Raw genomic sequence first — 21,194 nt, forward strand, 5'->3', positions numbered from 1 at the left:
TACTTTGCGTTGTGTAATCGATCCAGGGCGTCGTCTATCCGGGGAAGGGGATACACGTCCTTCTTCGTCACTTTGTTCAGGCGACGATAATCGACGCAAAAACGTAGAGTTCCATCCTTCTTCTTCACTAGCACCACGGGGGATGCCCACGGACTCTTCGACGGCTGGATGATGTCGTCGCGTAGCATTTCGTCGACCTGTTTCTTAACCCCTTACTGCCGGTTGTCGCGAATTCGCGACATACCGAAAGATGCCTTCCAAGTAACGCGCGAAACGGGTGCTGCCTTCAACGCCTGCTGTGATGTCTTTGCGGCGAACCTAGCTCTCAGCACAAGACATATAGCACCATCTGATGTAAGGTTTTTCAAGTTGGAACCCAGTGTTGTGTATCAGTTGCCGGAGAGCGTGGAGCACGTGCAACAGTTCTGACTTCTTCGTTGCTTTCAGCCTGAAAGACGTATGTTCCATCGCCTATAAAATTTTTTCGGTGTGCACGCATCCAAGAGGTTGCGCACGACATGTTACGTTGTTTTGAAGTACGTTCTTTCTTGCGCGATCCTAGCTTCTGTGGTATGTCGCGAATTCGCGACATCCGGCATTTGAGTCAGCCAGTGATGACTGCCGGTATGACAAGTTTGTGATAGACGTCGGCCCATTTATGGAAAAAAAGGGCTTCGCATGCGCTTGCCACTTGAAGATAAAAGTGACGACAGCTTTCTCAGTGACAGCGAAGACGACGATATCCATCGCGATGCTCATGCACAAGCACGAGTGTCTTCATCGAGCAGTGAGGATGAAGACGAAGATGCGGTATACCAACCACGTGCCTCTCTAAAACATGCAGTGCGGTGGAAAAAGAAACACTGCCAAGAACAAAAGGAAATGCCACACTGGGAAACTACTCTTCCTCAATGTGACACTGTCCGAGCTCATATTGAATATTTCAAGGAATTTTTTTATGACAGATTCATGGATCACATCATTGAGCAGGGATATCTGTTTGCTACAGAGAACTTGCTCTGTCTCGTCACGAGCTATATCAATTTCTCGGTGCCGCCACACTCATATCATGCTGTCGACTCCCAAGGAGTGGGCTATACTGGGTGGCGGAGTCTAGGGCCGACACGGTGGCCGACACCATGTCACGTGATCATTGGGAAACAATGAAGTCAAACTTGCATTTAGCACCAAAGACGACACCAAGTTACGTCGCCCTGCACAGATCCGCTTTATCGATGCGGCGATGCCATACTTGCGTTGCCTTGAACATATCCCTGTATTGAGCTACATATTGGCTTAAGTGCCGGTTGTCGCGAATTCGCGACGTACCTAAAAGTATACATTAGAAGTTGCATTTTCTATATTAAAACTGTGCATTTAATTAAAGGTTGCTATTTAAAGCTGAAAAACTAAAAACAAATTTCTTTCTTGGACGCTTTCATAATTCAGGCATTAAAGGGTTAACAGCCTCGCGTTCTCGCGTCGAAACTCGGTACGGGCTCTGACGGATTGGTCGGGCACCTTCTTCTGTTATGATGCGATGTTTCGCGACTGGGGTCTGTCGAATTTTTGACGACGACGAAAAGCAGTCCTTGTATTGCAGGAGCAGGGCTTGAAGCTGGTCTTGCTTGTGCTTCGGGAGGCTCGGGTTGACGTCGAAATCTGTTTGGGGATCTCGATCCTTCGAAGCAGGTTCGGTAGCATCGAAGAAGGCGAAAGCATTGCTGGCGTTCACGAATTCGTCGATGTAGGCGACCGTCGTACCAATGTTCAGGTGCCTATATTCGTGGCTGAAGTTTGTCAGCACTACCTTTCCTTTGACGTGTAGCATACACAGCTGAGCTGCTTTCACATGAGCACGTGTTGGACTAAATCTGAGCACAATGGCATAGTGTTGTCCCCACACACTCCACTAACTGCAGTAATGTACTTCCCAAATTCCAGTGACTTTAGGCGGGACTTCCTCAATATTGTCACGTGGTCGTGACGTCGACGAAGACAGCAGTCCGCACGTCCGAGATGAAACTGTTTATTTGGCCGAACTTGTGGCCGGGAAACTGAAGGTCAAACTACAGCAATACACTGATAGCGTCGAACAGAGCGTCGACCGTCGATCAACTGACAAGCGGTGAAGCGCGTCGGCATTTAAACACGTGCCGTCGAATATTCCAGCGTTATCGCTGGCTGTCCTGCAAATTCTAGAATAAGCTCGAGTGTGCGCGTCTTGCGCGCAATCTTAACAAAACGATCTACAATGATCGGGAAGCTTCGCGAACAATGTGGCGCGGTTTGCGCTGAGCGTTGCTGACAGTCTTGGGGGGTGTAGCTTCAGCTCATGAAACATAAGACACGCGGCAATATCCATATGTTCGTTTCCACTACTGCTTAGTTGCAAGTCCAAATCATTCAACAGGTGCAATGACGATAATAAAGAAATCGAAGTGCCCTCTTCACTGACTGATAACTGCGCCTGCAAGTTAAGCTTTTTTTGTGTAGTCTTTTCCTCGCTTAGAGAAACCGCAAACTTACAGAAAGGCTACCCAAGTTTATACAACACTGATTTCCAAGCCGTGAGGGTTGATCAGGAGAAACAAAGAGGAGGTATCTCATGGCATCTCCCTAAAGAATACACAAATACAAACCTATTTTTCGTACTTCAAACTATGTCACTGCCATATTGTTAGTCATGTCAAAGGAACATCCTCAAAATGCTAATGGGTACAGACATTACCAACCAGGGTGTTGGAGCAAAATATTTTTCGTTATGGTTTTAATTTTGTTTCACCGAAAAAATTTCCGTCCTATTTATGTTCTGCAATAAAAAAAAAATTCCGTAATGGTTCGAAGCGGTTTTTATTTGTATGCAAAAATATGAAGTTAAAGTAACGATAAAAACATAGTATTTAAATTTCTCATAAGTGAATTACGAATTCTCTGAGCAGGCTCAATGCTTAGCCTCAAAAAAGTGAGCACGATCTCAGAAACAGCACGTCATCAAGTGTAGTCTCTGATATGCGAGACCGCTATTCTGATGAAACAAACTTCAGCGCCGAGAATGCAATCTTCACGCTGGCCTGTGTGACTGGCACACCAAAGTCCACTTGCGTTAATATAAACTGCTCTGGTTGCCACTCTTTTCGTTTTTCGAAAAATTGCAATGCATCTTTACTTCGGAATTCCTGTCTCAGTTACACGCTCCCCTGAGATATGCATTAAAGGGACACTGAAGGCAAATAAATATTAAGTCGACGTTGATTGTTGAAATAGCGGTCCAGAAACCTCGTAGTGCTACTTTTGTGCCAAGGAAGTGCTTATTTTGAAATAAAATCACGTTTTAGTGGTCCGCATTGCATTAGCGCACTTCAAGTCACCCGCTTGAAAGCAGTCTTTTTAACATCACTGTTGCAGTGCCCAACGTTGCCCGCCTTTACTGTGCGGCGGCGTGCACTGGCAGCGTGCAGCATTAGGGCATCCGTCAAATCACATGCATGCGGCATTTTGTCGAACTTTCTGTCAGAGCGACTTTCACGAGCGTGCAAAACACACGCGGCAGTATGTATTACCAAAACTACCACTGAGACGCGACCGTGTGAGCGAAGCCAGGCGCTGGGCGAAGCGCAGTTCGGCGAAAACGGAACCTTTGAACCACGCGCGCCATTTCCCATGGCAACGCCAAAGAGGTTCTTTATTCCATGAATCAAAAAGAAACGAACAAGCAGCATTTTATTACGTCTCTTGATGCACGGAAGGTTCTTTTTTTTATTGCAGCTAGTTTGATTACTAGTGATGAATTGTAGTCAGACGCTCTAACATAATCGGGATCATTTCCAAAATGTCCCACTCGTGGCGCACGTCGTACAATACATTTAGTTTAATTTCTCGGTAAGCAGGGCACTGCTGTCGATAATATTGCCATTTTAGACGTTGTCATACATTGAGTTTCACTCTGACATAAATTGTTATATGCCTTTAGTGTCCCTTTAATGCTCACGTTGCATGACCTCAGTTGTTCCAAAGTGCCAACTTTTCCCTTGAACCGAAAACTGATCAAAAATATTTCGGGTTCACGCCGGAACAAAATAATAGATAATGTTTCAATCATGTTTTCGTTCCGTTCCGACACGGTGTTATCAACACTTAATTCAAATGCTGAAACTGACAAATAAAAAAAAATACATTCGGTTGTATATGCAAGAAGACTGTAAACTACATGTGTGCTTTGGCTACATAGGTCAGAGAAGCTGGAATGAACTAACCTAAGAAATAGGTACAATATGGAACTCTCGTTTTCTTAGAAAGCCTAATTTTCTTCCCTTTATGACAAACAAGACGAAGGTTATATATTTGCAAAAATCAACTTGCTCGCTCACTTTACCTTTGGAATCTTGGCACCCAGCTCAATATATTGCTGTGGATTCTTCAAGAAATTGACAAATTCCATGATCTCCACTTTTGCTTCTTCACAACCAGCAACATCCCTAAGTAGGGGAAAATAAATCACAGCAATAACATGACCATAATGCAGCACAAGAAAGAAGTCTGCAGCATAGTACTTTACTTACACGCTGAAGCAGTGATGTTATACCTTACTTCCCTCTCTTCTTTGTTAAAATGAAAAAATACTGGCAGACCTCTCAACACCCTCAATAATTTAACAGCTTCCGTACAGCAAGCTTCAGTTTGGTTTTCACAGTGCTACTGTGTTGCAATGTCAAAATGCAGACAGTAGTCACATGAGACCAGGACATTGTGAGGCTTTCACAGCTGCTTCAGCTCATACAGTCGCCTCCTAGGCTTGCTACTTGTTGTGAGCCCCAGAGTAGAAACAAGCAGACTACCAGGAGAGCCCAAGCAACTGCCAAAACACAATTTTCTGTTCCAAACACAACCATCTTCGACCATCATGACGTAGCGACGCAGGAGTAAGCAAGCTGAAGCTATCTGTAGAAAAGCTGCTATTTTAGATTATTTAAGGCACTACGAGACTTGCTAGTATGTTTTCTACGTTTTAGAGCTCTCCAAACATCATTTACCACAAAAAATGAAGAGCCAGAAATATCACATCAGTGCGCCGTTAATGTTCAGCAAACATGCTCTGTACTTACTCCAACGCCCTTAGTTTTGAACATGCATACATCTTAATGTCTGTGAACAAATATGGCACTGCAGTAGAACAAGATATCTCACAGTAGGAAGAAAGGTAAGCAAGGTGATGTTGCTTCCTATATTTAGTACTTAATTTAATTAAGAGCTAAGAGCAACACTTCTACCTGCCCACATAATTTTTCTTCCATATGACCAATCAAGCTGTGTAGCTGAAAAGCAACTAAGTAAAAAAGTAACTTCAGAGCAATGGAGGATTCCAAAAACAGCAACGCTAGACAGCTCCACCATGGCATCTTTATATAACTGTGACATTCTTTATATAACTGTGAAAATTCGTAATGCACTGGTTTGTTTACTTTGAATGAATGTTGCATGACCTGAAGTAACTTTATGAGCAACAGTGCATAATGTAAAAGTAATGTTGACTGTATGGGCACATCCGCAAATGCAGAGACTTTTGAACTCTGTCCCACAGACAACTTTGTCACCTTCTTTATAGAAACTTTCAACACTCCAAACACCACCCAGACAACAGCCAAGGGTAAACTGTTCATTGCATTAGTATGGTGCTATGAAAAGTGTATGTTATATCTAGGTGCAATTGCAAAGTCTGAAATTGTACTATGTCTAAATCTCATCATTAATAAATAATTATGTAAAGATTCTTAAAAACAAGTTTCACTGTATTTTCTCTTCATATCCCTATAACAATATCTCTTTCTTTTGTTATATTTACTTCAGGCGTTCAGTGCCAAATTGGGCATGCCGAGAGATTTGGTAGAAAGCAAAATCAATATCTCTTTCCTTTGTTGTATTTACTTTGGGCGTTCTCTGCCAAATTGGGCATGCCGAGAGATTTCGTAGAAAGCAAGATCACTGATGACAATATTTCAAACACAGCACACAGATCACTGCTGACTGAACCTGTGTTGTAAGTTTTAGTGACATGTGCAATGTTAACATGTGTAAGACAACATGTGTAAACTGGGTTCAAAGTTACAATTCATGCCATTGTACTATGTGTCACTGTCAGTTCAGGTATGACACTCACTTGAATTTGACTCCTATGTCATTGGGATTAATCAGCTTAGCTGTTGTCTCCCCCATGCCAAAGATGCCGCCTCCTCGCCTTGCCCCACCACCCCCCATGAACCCTGCAGATCGACGCATTGTCCAAAAGAGGAAGCCAAACAGGAGTAGCGTTGGCAGGATACCAATGATGCTTGACCTGGAAGAGAAAAACACCTTATATGTCATCACATTTGCTTTCTTTCATCTCCAAGCACTAAAAGACAATACAGTTCTCCCTGCATGGTAGACAAGTTCAACAGCAGCGAAACTACATTTTCTTGATCTTAATTATTCTGCAAACAAGCAAATATACAAATTTATCTGCTGCATTCTATCAGACGACGCCTCTTAGGTGATATGTCAGATGTCATACGAAAATATGTCAGACGAGATCAGGGAAATTCCATTAGAGATCAGACAAGTTGTATAGTTCACAAATTTTCCTTTCTTTTTCCCCGATTTAATGTTGCACACATATAAATCAAAAGCACTAAATTAAACCTGGTCGCATGAAAAAGCATGCTCAGAGAAAAAATCATATGCGGATTTCATGTGTACTAGGCATCAGCCACTTTGGCTCGCACATTTCATGGGTCTGGCTCATCGTGCAAGACAGCACACACAAAGTGGGGGAAGAGGTTATTAGAACCCCACTAAAATTTATTAAAGTACAGCGGGCATAGGCACCACCTTCACGACAAGCGAGCTTTCCAATCTTTAAAGCAACGTTAAAAGCAAAAATAAAGGTAACTATGACCATAAAATTATTCATGCTCCTAGAATTAATTAAACCCAATGCGGTGTTCTAGTGGTGGTCGACTGCTGACCCAAAGTTTGAGGGATCAAATCCTGGCCGAGGCAGCCTCATTTCGATGGAAGCAAAATGTTAGAGGCCCGTGTGCTTAGATTTAGGCACACATTAAAGAACCCCAGGTGGTCGAAATTTCCTCCACTAATGCATTTCTCATAATCGTATCATGGTTTTGGGATGTAAAACCCCAACAATTATTATCACTATTACTAAAAGAAGTAATGAAGAGTAAAATGGATGAGTAAATGGTGCCCCAACAAAACAGATTACTTAAAACAAAAATATGAAAGTAAAATGTCCCCAACTTAACAATGTGTATGTATTTGTTGTTTTGCACCATAACACCTACTGCAGCAACTTGCCAAAGTTTTTTATGTCTTGGATAAAATAGCCTGATCTCTACTGGCCAAGTAGCAAAGGAATTCATAGATTTGTTTCCGAGTGATGCATTTATACTCAATCAAATTAATTTGCTAAAGATAAGTCATCCCTAACTTCTGAAAACCTAATTCACTTCTCAGATTTTAATGATGCTTTCATGACTCATGCAAATCTGGCTTTTAAATACATACCTCATTTAGATGTAAGTGGCTTGTTTTTAATACTTGTCTTTTGCTCCGTAAGTGGAGTTACAGTATGAAAATTTCAGATTTCCAGTACATGAGAAAACGACTTAAGAGGACTACTGTCCCAACTCAGAATCTACCGTCGTGCATAAGTGCTTGCACTTTTCTAAGAGAGGCCTGCTACACACAAACACTTGCCTTCTCCAAGTCACTGAAATCCTTCAGAACGATTAAAGCAGTCCTGAACGACCATTGTGATTGGTGAAAAAACACACACTGCGGAAAGCAGATGCTGCTGTGAACAGCTAAGCCAAGTCTTGCAGTCATGCACGGCAAGAAGCGTTTACAAGCAGAGTGCAAAGTTTCCACTTTCTCAAGCGTCTCCTCTTCTACAGAGGCCTATCCTCATTCTCTCTGGAGCTGCCAGCACCAGCTCTATTTCGTCATAGAGCAGACTGCTGCTATTAACCAATAGCTAACTTAAATCAAGAGTGGCGTTTGGATCAGATGCACTTCTTGCCATTGGGTGCGGCCCCATGATGGCGCAACGTTCTACAGTGTGCTAAAGTTACACACTAGCAACACTAGCATGCACGGGAATCACACCAGGAGTGAACGAATGCATTTCATGACGTGCGCTGACGTAGCTTCTTCCCCCTTTGTCATCCCCAAAGCACAGCTTCCAGCGCATGAGAGAAGAAAGTGCTCAAAGCATGCGACAAATCCCCATAAAACTCAGTAAAGTTGAAAATTGGGCGAGTTGGTGATAGTTCATGTTTACGTGGGAAGCAGCGCAAATTAGACAAGGCAGCGGTCGTCCTGTCTTCCTTCGTTCCTTTTCGTGCCTTGTCTAATTTGCGCTGCTTCCCACGTAAACATAAATCCCCATAACTCCACTCGTGCTCAAAAGATATGTAAATGTTTATGGCAATCGATTTATAAGGCAATAAACTCCAATACTGAGGTCATTCGATAATTACTTGGAAAAGTGTTTCAGGACCCATTTAATACAAGGTGATTGGCAACAAGCACCCTTTCGCCTTCGCCGAAACGCCGCAATTCAATGCCACAATCCAGAAACTTCAGCACAATGCCAATCAAAAGTGCTGCTGTGACCCTGGATATCGTAGCCATCTCTGTTTATTTGAGCAGTGCTGCCAGCACAAGCAGCAGTTTCAGGGTTGCAAATTGCTGCAAGAAAGTTAAAAGCCATGATGACTTTCTTCAAATTTGGAAAGCTTCCTTCTAAACATGGAAAAAAGCCACAGAATAGATTTCGAACTGCAAATAAGTCAAGCTGATTTTTTTATGTTTTTGGCTATGCGGTTTAAAAACTGTATATACATAATTGCTATAAATATAAAAATTAAGAAGCAAGCTTTTTTTTAGAAACCCGTCAAAGTAACATAAAAATACTGGAGCTTTCCTAGCACTCACAGAGCTAGGAAAGCCATCCTACAACACCTAGACCGGAGCCAACATTACTGGCTAGGTCCTGAATAGCTAGGAAAAGTTAACTTCACTGATAGAGCCCAAATATTATCAAGTAATTAACATGAATGCATGTCTTTCACAACAGACTATACACATGCACAACACTAAAAAAGGGCGACATCTGGCTGCCTGTTACTGTCTTACCCATCCATCTCGTTCTTGTAGATGACGGGAACAAAGTTGGGCGGCTCAATGTTGAATTCCAGCTGAACATTTTCCAGGTTCCTCTCAAAAGTGTCCACACTTCCAATGTTGAACCACAGAACATTCTAAACAAACAGTACATAAATATCACAAGTTAAACAATATTGCCTCATTTGTACCACATTTCACTGCTTCAAAGAAAATAATTTCATGTCCAATGCAAACAAACCTCTCATAATGAAACAGTTTTCATTCATATGAGAGCCTGCCAATGAGCTTATTTTACACGTCATATGGCAACCTCACAGTAGGGAAGACTGTACTTGTTATTTATTGTATACACTCGCCGTCAGCCAGGACCGCTTCATTTACATGAAGCAATTCCCCTAACTCCTTGAACGTTGGTCTAGCTTTGCTGCTTTCGAGCGGCCCGAGCAATATGAAATTACAAGCAAAGCAGACAGTGCAGCAGGATGAGTTGTGCATTCCCTCTTTTCAAGTCATTCTTTATGACCTTTATGACCTCTTTATTCACTAGAGATAAAGCAAGCCCATTAATGAAATCTATGCATATATTGAGGATTTTATAATTGACGAAGTGACCTAAAGGATGAAAGTTAATTCATCCTCAAGATTTTCATTTTCAAACATCTCACTGTGGATTAAAGGGGTACTGACACAAAATTTCGCGGCCGAGATAGCCTGCTGGATCGACTCCCGTGTACGTGCGTGTACCATCTGCAAAATATCGACAGCGAATAAAGCTTGGAAGGTATTTTATATGAATTTTGAAGTTTGCGAGCGCGATCCAGCATTATCGGCCGCACCTGGTGCTTTGACACCCTCGGAGGTGACCCGAGGTGACCCCCCTACTTCCCCTACGTAACCGTTGCAGCCGGTACAAGTTATGATGACGTCGTAGCTGCCATTTCTGTTTTGACGCGCGCTTCCCGACGAATCGCTCCTCGCCAGTGGGTCAAACCTGAAGTGATTCGCCACGTCGAAAATTCCTTCCATCCCCGCCGCAAGAAAATCGTCGCCATCAGACAACGATGAGCCCGACGACGATAGACCGCGCGGAAATGCATCACTGTTCTGTGTGCTCACGTGACCGAGCGTTTCATTCGCTAGGTGGTGATAGTTGCACTCGGCGGCTTGTCGTTTCTGGAGCTCTCTCAAACCGAAACTGAGGCTGTGTCGGTAATGAGGAGCTTGTAATTAATTATCTGTTGCGCGCTGCAGCAAACGATGTGCCGTGTTATGACTAACGGGCCCCCAGCAACACATTGCAGCAAAAAAACGCAGGACAAAAATTTTTGTGTCAGGACTCCTTTAATTGGAACAAGGCATGACTCAATTTACAATTATGAAGGTCATCCAAATGGAAGTCCTCAAGGAGACAGCACCACACCACTAGGTGAAATGTTACAACTCTTGAACATGCTAAGACAAAAGGAAGTTAAATATGTAGAAGTTAATATACAGACTGAAGAGTTGTTGCCGATGAGGTCATAGAGGGCAAGAGTGACAACATCAAACAGTACTTGGAGTGTTATCATGAAGGAAACCCACCCTCAGTACTTACTCTCAGCGATACCTCAGATGATGTCGGAAAGGCGAGACAGCAAAATGTGTTACAAGGATCACACGTTTCGCACCTATGCCACACAAAATGTTTATGTGCTACAAAACAAGATTTTTCTTTGCAGCTTATATGGTGCTGTGGTGCAAGAATGACCTGCACGTACCACTAACACTCCATAGGGCACTAACAGGCTGAACGAAGCTGAACGAGAAGAGGAACAATTAGTAGACCAGTGGGAGGCTCTGCTGCTGATGAAAGACCTTGGAAACTATGGTTGGTGAACCGGGTGCAGGGAGCAGCAGCAGCAAGCCATGGCTACCTGAACTGAGGAGGCCACCCACCTTTGGGCTCAAGCCTGGTTGCACAATAAAGTTTCTTTCTCTCACTCTTGCAGCTTATGCCTTTGTTGACAGCATTTCATGGTATGAAATTCACTGCCATTTCCTCTCAGTAGCAAAAGAGCTAAATTGTAAATACCCATAATACAACATATAATATGCCAATCACAGTTCATACATAGATGCCCGCAAAATCACAAAATACTCTCAACTCCAAAACTTCAATTTAAGAGCAGCAAAACAGTGTGGAAAGTGTTGGGAACATACTAAGACAAACTTACATTTCCATCAATTTGGTTTCCTGGAAGAAGCCTGACTCTCACCCACTTCTTGTTGATGACTTCAAGCTTTTCAACCTAAAAAAAATAATAATAATATTTTTCCTTCTCCATGGTCAAAACATAAATGTGCAAGGGAACTGCCTATACACCGTCCTGTCATTCTGAAGAAACTAGACCAAACAACACGAGGAATTCTGATTAATTGTATTAACACACTTGAATACAGCTTTTTCTTAACAAATAATGCAAAATAAGCTAGCATAGGACATAGCAAATGCTCTGACTATTGATGTGCCAATAAAAAATTATGAATCTTTCTCACAACTTCAATGGCAACAATTTTTTTCAACAGTAACACATGCTAAATGCATTGAGTTGTGACAAGTGGAATGCTGTATGCAATTAATTATACTTCATACATGATCTTATTATCTTTATTACGACTTCAACTTCAGAGAATGGCATTTGAACCAAATTTCCATACAAGCCTGACTACTAGCAGTATCAGAGTTACTAGAATAAAATAAAGAAATCAACTTTCCTTCCACAAATAAGCATAAAGGTGGCAACAATGCTTGGAATATCATAGATATTAGGTTCATCCACACAATAGCTATGACGCACAACTTTAGATGTTAAAGTGTTCTTGTAAAAGCACAACTAAGGCAAAAACAGTTGCCCATAAGTTACACTTGCTATCTTAAGTAAATGCTTTACAAAACATATCAACATAGCCCTTCACACAAGTACTTCAGCCCATGGGGTTCTGGCACATACAGCTATTGCTAATACAATCTAATGGTCCCCAGACATGTTGCTACAGGCCCTTATGTATTCATGTGATTTTAGTGGTACTCGTATGACTATGCTGCAACCCTATAGGTGGCAGCAAACTCATAAAAAGGCAGGGTTTTTTTTGACATCATGATAATTACGATGAATGACCCAAAATAAGGCAGCAAACTTCATTTGCACAGGAAATTTTTCTTTTTTTAGAATTTGTCGTCTCGGAAGAACAAGCCCATATGCTTTAAGTACGCTGCTATTAGAACTTTAAAGAAAACTGATTAGCTCAGATACGAATGGCTATTGGCTCAAAAAAAGAAAATGTAAGGTGGGTAGGAGGTATTCCAAAAGTGCAGAAAGCTGGGCTTGTTGGTTGCACATGATCCGAATAACAGAACGAAAAACCACAGGACACACAGGAAGGGAATGCACACAGCGTTGTGGTTTTTCGCGCTGGTATTCGGATCATGGGTAGGAGGGTCAAGCTTTCTGACAATAATACAACCAAGTCCTTCCCATGCTAAAAAAAAAAAGAAACTAAGAGCTCCTTAAACTATCTCATGCAAAAGCAACTGTAAAACAGCACAGTTCCAATGAAGCTGAAATGTTATAGCTACAGAAAGCAAATTTACTAAAATTGCTTTCAAGGCAGTTTGGCTACCTTAATGTCCTAAGGATCCTGTGCACTGTTTCACTGGAAAGATTTAAGTTTTTGGCTCAAGGGAAAATGATTTTAAATATCTCCTTGCTGGAGAAACCAAGCTCTTGTATAAACTTCAAATTCCCAATAACAGAAACACAGTTAAACTGCCCATTTTCACCTACAACAACTACAAAAATAATGAAAGGAAGAAATTAGTCCAGTGATATCCATCTCAGCTACCCTCAGTTAATCGTTCTTGACATTTAGCTATTTTTATATGGCAAAGAACATTTCTTGTCACGGGGACTGTTAGCACGAGTCAGCTACAGCTATCACCCTAAATATAGGAGACTAAAATGAGTCAGCATGTCACTCTACCTCAAATCCCACCCTTTCGAAATACAAACCAGAAAAAAATAGCATATAATGCTTCATATGCTCCGTGTATGGATGTATAATGTCTACTACAAGCTAAGATGTTCATATGTGCATCACTAATAACGCATGGTGCCAATAACACACAAAATAACAATGGTGAAAATCGAGTTTATTGAATGCAAAAAACTCACTATGCCACGAGCCAAGTAGGCATTGACAAACTCTTTCCACGTTATCTCCTTGTATCGCATCTCATTAAAAGCAAGCAGACCCAGGATACCCAGGGTGGTAACAAGGGCCACAGTCATCATGCGATTCTGGTCATCCGGGTTGAATGGATTGCGACCACTCCTGCTGGAAGATTCATCAAAACAAAGCTTCAACATGACACTGATGGCAAAGCACAGGATTTCCATAGTATTACAAGAAACCGGTTTAAATAACACAATTAAAACAAAAATCAATGTAATGATTTTTTCAAAGATCACACAGAAGTGCTGAATATGAGAACTAATGACTGATACGTTGTTCATACAATGTGACCAGCAAGGCATGAACACAACTGTCACGGTAATGTGCTCCTTTAGTATGTTAACTAATCGAAAATTGCTTCATTTACTAGCAGCCACAATAAGCAATGTGCCAAAAGGTTTAGGATGCATTCCTTTTTACTCACGAAAGCAGGTTATACAATTGTCTGCAATGGTTTACGAAGTGTTTTTTTAATTAGGCCACTTTTGTTATGCCTGTGAGAATCATAATCCTGAGAAATTTCACCTGTGTGTCATGCCAAGTTGTACTAAGTGTTAGCACTAGTTTGTGTGATCTTTTTTTGAAGACCTTTGTGTGTCATCTGTCAAATTATGCAAAAAAAGAGCCAAAAACAATGAAAATGTATGCCCCAGAATCTCTGAGGCAACAACTTCCATTGACTAAGTGCATGGCATGCAACACTGCACTTCAGCAAGCACAAAACACGAAGGTACACGGTACTTACACTTTGCAAGTTCATCAACACGCACCAAAAGTGGCAATTGATGAACAAGAGCACATACATCAGTGCTCCCACAAGCCCCTTCAGCAGCAGTTTTATGCAAAAAGGTGTTAGTTATCTGTTTGCTTTTTTTACTTCTTATAGGTATTTCACCATGACTAATAAAATACACTTATCTTGAATAATGGAACCAGTAAATTCAGAGAACCACCCACGCTATTCAATACCTATGCAATACTGTTAACTATCGTCCTCCAATTTTCTTAGTGCTAACTTGTACTGCAAGCTTTCTCGATGACAGCAGTCCACTTTTTACAAAAATTTCCTGAATAAGGGGTAGTACAGAAATTGATTGTAACATTTAAACATTAACTGAGCCTAGGGAGCACCAGAGCAGCACTACTGAAGTGTTACTGTTAAACTGAAACGTCATTAACAAACATTTCAGATAAGCCAACTTTTCTGAAATGCCATGCTGACTGCTTATGCAGTTTTAATGTAAAAATATGTCATTGCTAAAATTTAAGAACAATGAATGTTTCAGAATTATGATTATTATTATTATTAAATTTCCATGTCATGTTAATAATGCCTCAGTACTATGAATTCATATTTCAGAATCTGGGATTGTTATATTTAAGTGCATCATGCAACTTCGCAGGAAATGAGGCGTAGGATAACAGATGACATGGTGGGCAAACCAAATGTCTGTTAGCTTTGCATGCACCTCATCAGTACTCCTGCGGAGGTGCGTGCATTGGGTAAGAAAACCTGAGATGGTGTCGAAAAATTAACAAGCGGAAAGGGCAATTTTTTTTCTGTTGAAGAAACAACACATCAGATTTTGTGAGCAAGGCAGCATGGACTCCAAAAACCTGATACAGTGCAGGAACAGATAAACACGGAATGGCATCGGGAGCATGCAGGAAGGATTGGAAGGGGAACGCAAGTAGTGGAGGCAACAACACATCAACAGATTTAGCTTCTCGCTTTCTAATTGTTCAAGTAGTGCCAGCGCTGTAATTCTATAAGCTGGTGCCATTTGCAAACAGCAAGACCTGTCAGCCATGTAGAGGATTAGTAAAGAATCCATTTTTGCAGCAGCCACACATCAATGTGGATCATCAGGAGCAGATAGGTGGTTGTTATGACTACACTCTGGCACTGCTGGCAGCCTCACTGTCTGTGATCACTCGCTGCCAATATTGTTGCTAGGCTTTTTCCAGTCAGCTTTGAAGCTATAGTCAATGGCTCTCAAGGACGAACCACCAACGCCCACAAGGCACGATATTTTGTGACAATTGTCACAACTTTACCTTTTCTTAACAATACCTTTACACAAAGAGGAAAATAGGCTGATATTCGCAGTGTCATCGGATGTGATGCAAACATGGCTAAACCAGTTTGCCATGCACCTTCAATAGCCATGCAGTGCAGCTGAAATTTGTAACACAGCTCTTGTCGGTGCTAAACGTTCTGACAGCGGACGTCAATAAAATGTACAATTAATGTAGCACTTTAATTCTGGTGGTCATTACTTTTTCTGGAATAGAAGCAGTACACGGTTGTGTATTGTCAGATCATGTGAGCATTCTTGTGCGACACGAGATCAAGACGTGTCATGTTGATGAGTTGGAATGTATTCATTGACGTATGGTCAGTTTCAGAGCTTTAACTATAACAAACTTTTAGAATAACTAAATATTTGTGATGGCCCTTTGAAGTTCGTAAAACTGAGGTTTAACAGTATAGCTTTAAAGTGCTGTTACCAAACCAACCCTCTGATCACCCGGAAACAGGAGACAAAAGAGATAAGAGCACCTTCGTTACTTTTCAAGGTGAAAACATTCCTGACATACAAAATTACAGCGGAAATTAAATGTTAAGGTCGGAGCTTCTCCCTGAAATTTCACTGTCTACAATAGGAATTTTTATAATAACCGCATTTTCAAAGAAAAAAAAATCAAGCAACAAAGTTGCAAGTTTCTCCAAGATTATAAGCACAAGTATTTATTTTGCTTAAAACATACAGACATTCATTCAAGATCTACGTCCCGAGTTTACCCTCTTGTAGCTGAGCAAAGCCCCTTGCAAAGAGTAAAACAAGCTGACTACATTACAGCTTTCTTTCTGAAATAACTGATGTCCCGAGTGTCTAAAGTGAGAGTGGTTTGCCGAGAAATGTGTCTATATAAATGCAGTCATAGACTCATTCCCTTGAGAAAATGTTGGACCATTCAAATCTGGAAAGAATGATTGCGCCCTATTAGGCAACCAGGATTCTTTGGTACTATGCAAAGCCCCCACGTCAAGTGTCAGCTAGCATAGTTCAAACTCCAGTGTGTGCCAGCTATTTATTTATTTACTTTTTATTCTGCAAGACCACCGACATGAGCACTTAAAAAAAAACATAATGCACACTAAATTGTGAGTCGCATCAATCTTTGAAGGTGTTTTCACAATGAGCAGGTATTTTCTTTGATTGCTTGATTTAGAAAAAAAGAACAAGATAACTAGTATAAATAATGACCCCTTTCACCCCCCTCTACATCGTTTACCTGCGACTCTTTCCCACCCCTTTTTTTACTGAAGTAAAAAGCTATCTTGGCTACACAAGTGTGTCTGCACATGTTTCCACACCACAATCACTCAGTAGCAGACACAAACAGTCCAAGCATACACAAAACAACGCTCCTTGACCATGCTACTTACTTTCCTTGGCCCCCAAAGCTGAAATTCCATTGCGGGGGTTTGCTACCAGAGCTCTGTTTCGTTTGTGGTCCACTTTGTGAGGGACCATCTTTTGGGAGATCTGCAACAGAAAGTCATATATGAGTCATGTATAGACGAATACATCGCAGACAAACAGGAATAATGTTAAAAGCAAAAAAAGAATCAAAAGGTCGATAAAGGCTTAGTTTTCATGGACAGAAAAGTACAAAAATGAGGAACACAGGGGTGTTCTTATATTGCAACTGCAGAAATCTTCCAATACCACCGAGCGAGCTCCAACCTTCTGCCTTTTTGAAACTTTACTCTCTTCTCTGCTTCAAGTGCTTATTCCAATAACTTCATTTTTATCAATATACCCAGCTTATAGATGCACCCTAGTAGCATGCATAATAGTGTGCAATTCACACCTTAACCCTCTGTGGTCACATGATGGACACTTTCAGACACGTGACGATGTTGGTTCAATCAGCTGTCAATCTGTGATTTTTGCAGCATCTTCTGCAGTGTCTGCATATCAGGGCAGCACTTCTTTAGCAGCACACTCGGAAGGGATTTGTACACTCTTTTCATGGCACAAAGCGCCAATAGAATGGCAATATTTTCCCCGTGTGCATATTACAGAAAGAACATGTATGAGTTTTAAAGGGGTCCAGAACCACATTTCCAAGTAATCAACGAATGACCTCGGTATCAGAGTTTATAGCCTCATGAATAAATTGCTGCAAAAATTTCTCAACTCTATCAAGAATGAGCGAGGTTATAGGGATTTTTCGAGCACTCTAAGCGCTTTCTTTTGTCTCTCATTTCGACAAGCACGCTGGAAGCTACACAGGGAGGGATGGTACGAGGGAAAGAAGTTACGTCAGCGTGCATCATGACCTTGAGAGAGTGTGATGAAATGCAATCTCTCTCTCCCATTGTGATTCCTGTGCAAAACTGTGGCTGACTGTGTAATGTCAGCAGACTATGGAGCGTGGGGCTGGCACGTGGCGGCACCCCGAGGGCAAGAAGTGCATCTGATTCAAATGTCACTCTTGATTTATGTCGGCTATAGGCCAATAGCGTGCTATCTGTTGTTCGATGTCAAACAGCAGGAGCCAGCAGCTCCAAAGAGAGTAAGCACAGGCCTCCGTATGAAAAGAAGATGCCTGAGAAAATGACAACTTCCCGCTTCGCTTGTAAACTCTCTTTGCCGTGCACGATGGAAAGGTTTGGCTGAGCCTTTTGTTCATAACATTGTCTGCTATCCGCAGGATGTGTTTTCTCACCAAGCCTAAGCGGTGGTTCACGACCCTTTTAAGAAGCTAAAGATGATCTCAGTGCTTAAGAGGAATATGTTTTGCCTTTGGATTACCTGAAGAAAGCAACAACAAGGACCTAAAAAAATTATTCATTTGGTGATCACCCAAAGCACTGTTTTGGCTGAAAACTTCACACTGTACAAGAGCCTGAATAAAGTAAATCCCTTACTCTGTGTTCAGAAGCGTGAAAACCTAGGCTGGATGGTTCATGTTTAAGTGCGAGGAAAACCAGCGAAACTCAAAAACAAGGACGAGGGAAGAAGGCACATTGAAGAAGGCACATGGTGTGTGCTTGAATGTGCCTTCTTCTCTCGTCCTTGTTTTTTGAGTTTCGCTGGTTTTCCTCGCACCTTACTCTGTGTATGTTAACATGGGTCCTTTTCTGCAGTGTGACCATAACAAAAAATAGCTCCCAACTGGAGGACCACTAAGTGTGTAAACACTCACGACCCCCAAAACAAAAGGTTAATATCTGAGAACACCAACCAACCCCTGAGAAAAAAAAATTTATATTGTGGTCTTCTTCCATTAGGAGGGTGTAGGTGTACACTTCACAAGCCATAGTCAAGCCAACGTCACCATAAAATGTCTTATAGGTTTGTGGTGACAGTCTTCCCAACTGTTGTAGCACTACTCTCACAAAAAAGTTCATGTTAAAGAGACAAAGGCGTACAAACACGGACACAAAAGAGTGGTGTCTTGTGGTGTCTTGACTTCTCTCTTGTGTCCGTGTTTGCACTCCCTGTCTCTTTAACATGAATACTTACCAACCAGCTCAGATCTCTGTTATTTTACACAAAAGTGTGATGCACGTTTGCAACAAAAGCAAATCTCCTCAAGACTAATTTCCACTTGAAATGACAGCCAAAAGAGCACTTAAAATGCTCCCAACAATGTTTACTGCCCAAGCACTTTGGTGTGCACAAGTTTTTTAGTGGTATGTCGAAGAGGAAAAGTGAGTGTTAAAGACTACTTTCGCTTCTGGTGATAATACAAGATGTTTAGTGGTGCAAGGGCCAGGTGTGGCCTAAGAGCGTAACTTTCCCTTATGATGAACTTCAGAAAGGTTAGACAGAAAACCAACGAGTGTCATCACAACACAATGGACCTTTTTCCAAACATGCAGCACCACACTTTCCCCAGGAGGCGAAGTTTGGCGAGAGGGTACGTTGGCCAGCAAACATCCATAGGAATGTGAAGGTGTCGTGTGTAATCGCATTTTTTCGACACTTTTTGCCTATCTTCGGTGGTGGGGCATGCTAGTGTGTGTACTGTTGAACTTTTGGCAAGCATTTTACGGGATTTTACAGCCTTCAGCAGGCAGCAGATGCAGTAAAAAGGTGGCTGGCTAAACTGCTACCTCGAAAGCTATGCCTTACAGCCATTGCAAATGCCAAAATAGGCATAGCCCTCAAACTCTGCATGACAATTCCAGACAAAGGTAATTGAGCAGCCTTTTTCTTTACAAGTGAAACAATTAACTATAAGTGTTATATTGAATGATTTGAACCCCAATGTGCAGATTTGATGCGACTTTCGACATTTTTTTCGTACGTCTGTGCATTTACACGAGGCAAAGTAAAGCCTCTGAGATTCACATCCAGGAACAGGTTGGGGGTGTTTGCGAGGCACCAATGCAGACGCATTCCCTGTTCTTTCTTGAGAAATCAGTCAATTAATAACACCAAGTGCTAAATCTAAAAGGCATGGCTATGATATGGGAACTTTCTGCAATATATGAGCACAAACGGAGCTGCAGTGAGCACAAAATTTATCTTAAGCAGATAAATGCCCATTCCTGCCAAGTGCTTTCTGTAGCAAACGAAGTAAAAAACTGCTGACATACTTAACGTTTCGAGCCTCTAAGAATGATGACTGAACGTTCACAAGCATTCCAAAAAACAGGAAGTTTGCATATTAATTGCTGACCTAAAGCAGCAAGACAACACTTCAACATGCTAGCGTCTGCCACGACAGCCGTTCAAATACGTGGCAGTAGCAGATGGCAGCGAAGTCGGCGCGCTTTCATCTGGGTTCTTCTGCAGGCCGTTGCTAAGGGGTCACGTAACCTTGGAAAAAAGGTCCATTGAAAAGATCTCGGAGCTTGCCAGCATGGGCTAGCACTTGTGAGAGTACTTAAAGTGCAAAATTAGGCATTATATACATTGTGACAGTTTTTGATCCAGCTGCTCAAAGAAGATAAAGAAAGTAAAACAAAGAATACTTGTTTGATGTGTGCTAAGATTTGAAAAATTGCATTGAAAGTGACCAGGTCATCTTTTGATGATCATCATGAGTGACGAAAGTTGGTGCTATGGGCATGACCCCCAAAAATGTTTATAGGCAATTAAAGGTGCCTTCTACACGAAGACTTAAAAAAATGCAACACGTGCACTTCTACAATAACAATCATCATCTTTTTTTTTTCTTTGTCCATTCTTTGGAAGTTGTCAAATTGCACAGCCGGAAATTTTTTCCTCCAGTACAGGCTAATAATGAGCAATATTACTTGGAGGTGCTAAAGCAATTAATAATGAATATGTGAGGAAAACATGCGAAAGTGTCGAATGACAGTGATTGGTTTCTCTACCACGACAGTGCTGCCGCTCACACTGCATGGGTTATGATGTGGTTATATTTAGCCTCTGAGGGATGGGCAAACGCTGTCCGCACACTTAATTCATCAGATTGTGCTTCCTGCAATCTGACTTCATTTTTTAGTTAGTTAAAAGAAGAAAAATCAATAAAGGAAGCGAGATTTATCACTGTGCATAAGGTGAAGAGAACAGTTTTGTTTTGCTTTGTAAGACTCCACAGGGGGCCACTCAATGGCATTAAGCTTGAGGAGATCCACAGTTACTTAGAACAGCACAAGAAGAAGCTGGATAAATGTACCGACTCTGCTGCACATCATTTTGAAAGGAACTAATTGATTGTAGAACCAAGAGGTGGAGTTGTGGCAA

At 41.6% G+C, this 21,194-nt stretch overlaps 1 protein-coding gene across 2 annotated transcripts in view; it reads right to left on the minus strand.

The window, feature by feature from the left end:
• Positions 1–21,194, minus strand: part of LOC119375360 (AFG3-like protein 2) — a 68,351-nt gene that overhangs the window by 35,171 nt on the left and 11,986 nt on the right. The window contains exons 3-8 of one of the 2 annotated variants that reach the window (XM_037645549.2): positions 16,910–17,009; positions 13,395–13,554; positions 11,397–11,471; positions 9,193–9,317; positions 6,158–6,334; positions 4,376–4,478 (exon numbers count right to left, since the gene is read on the minus strand). In XM_037645549.2, the coding sequence (XP_037501477.1) occupies positions 4,376–4,478; positions 6,158–6,334; positions 9,193–9,317; positions 11,397–11,471; positions 13,395–13,554; positions 16,910–17,009 (740 nt within the window). Of the gene's footprint in view, positions 1–4,375; positions 4,479–6,157; positions 6,335–9,192; positions 9,318–11,396; positions 11,472–13,394; positions 13,558–16,909; positions 17,010–21,194 lie in introns of both variants that reach the window. The other variant, XM_037645542.2, reaches the window with a different exon arrangement.

This window comes from Rhipicephalus sanguineus, chromosome 1 (assembly GCF_013339695.2).
Source record: "Rhipicephalus sanguineus isolate Rsan-2018 chromosome 1, BIME_Rsan_1.4, whole genome shotgun sequence".
In the NCBI taxonomy this organism is placed as follows: domain Eukaryota; kingdom Metazoa; phylum Arthropoda; class Arachnida; order Ixodida; family Ixodidae; genus Rhipicephalus; species Rhipicephalus sanguineus.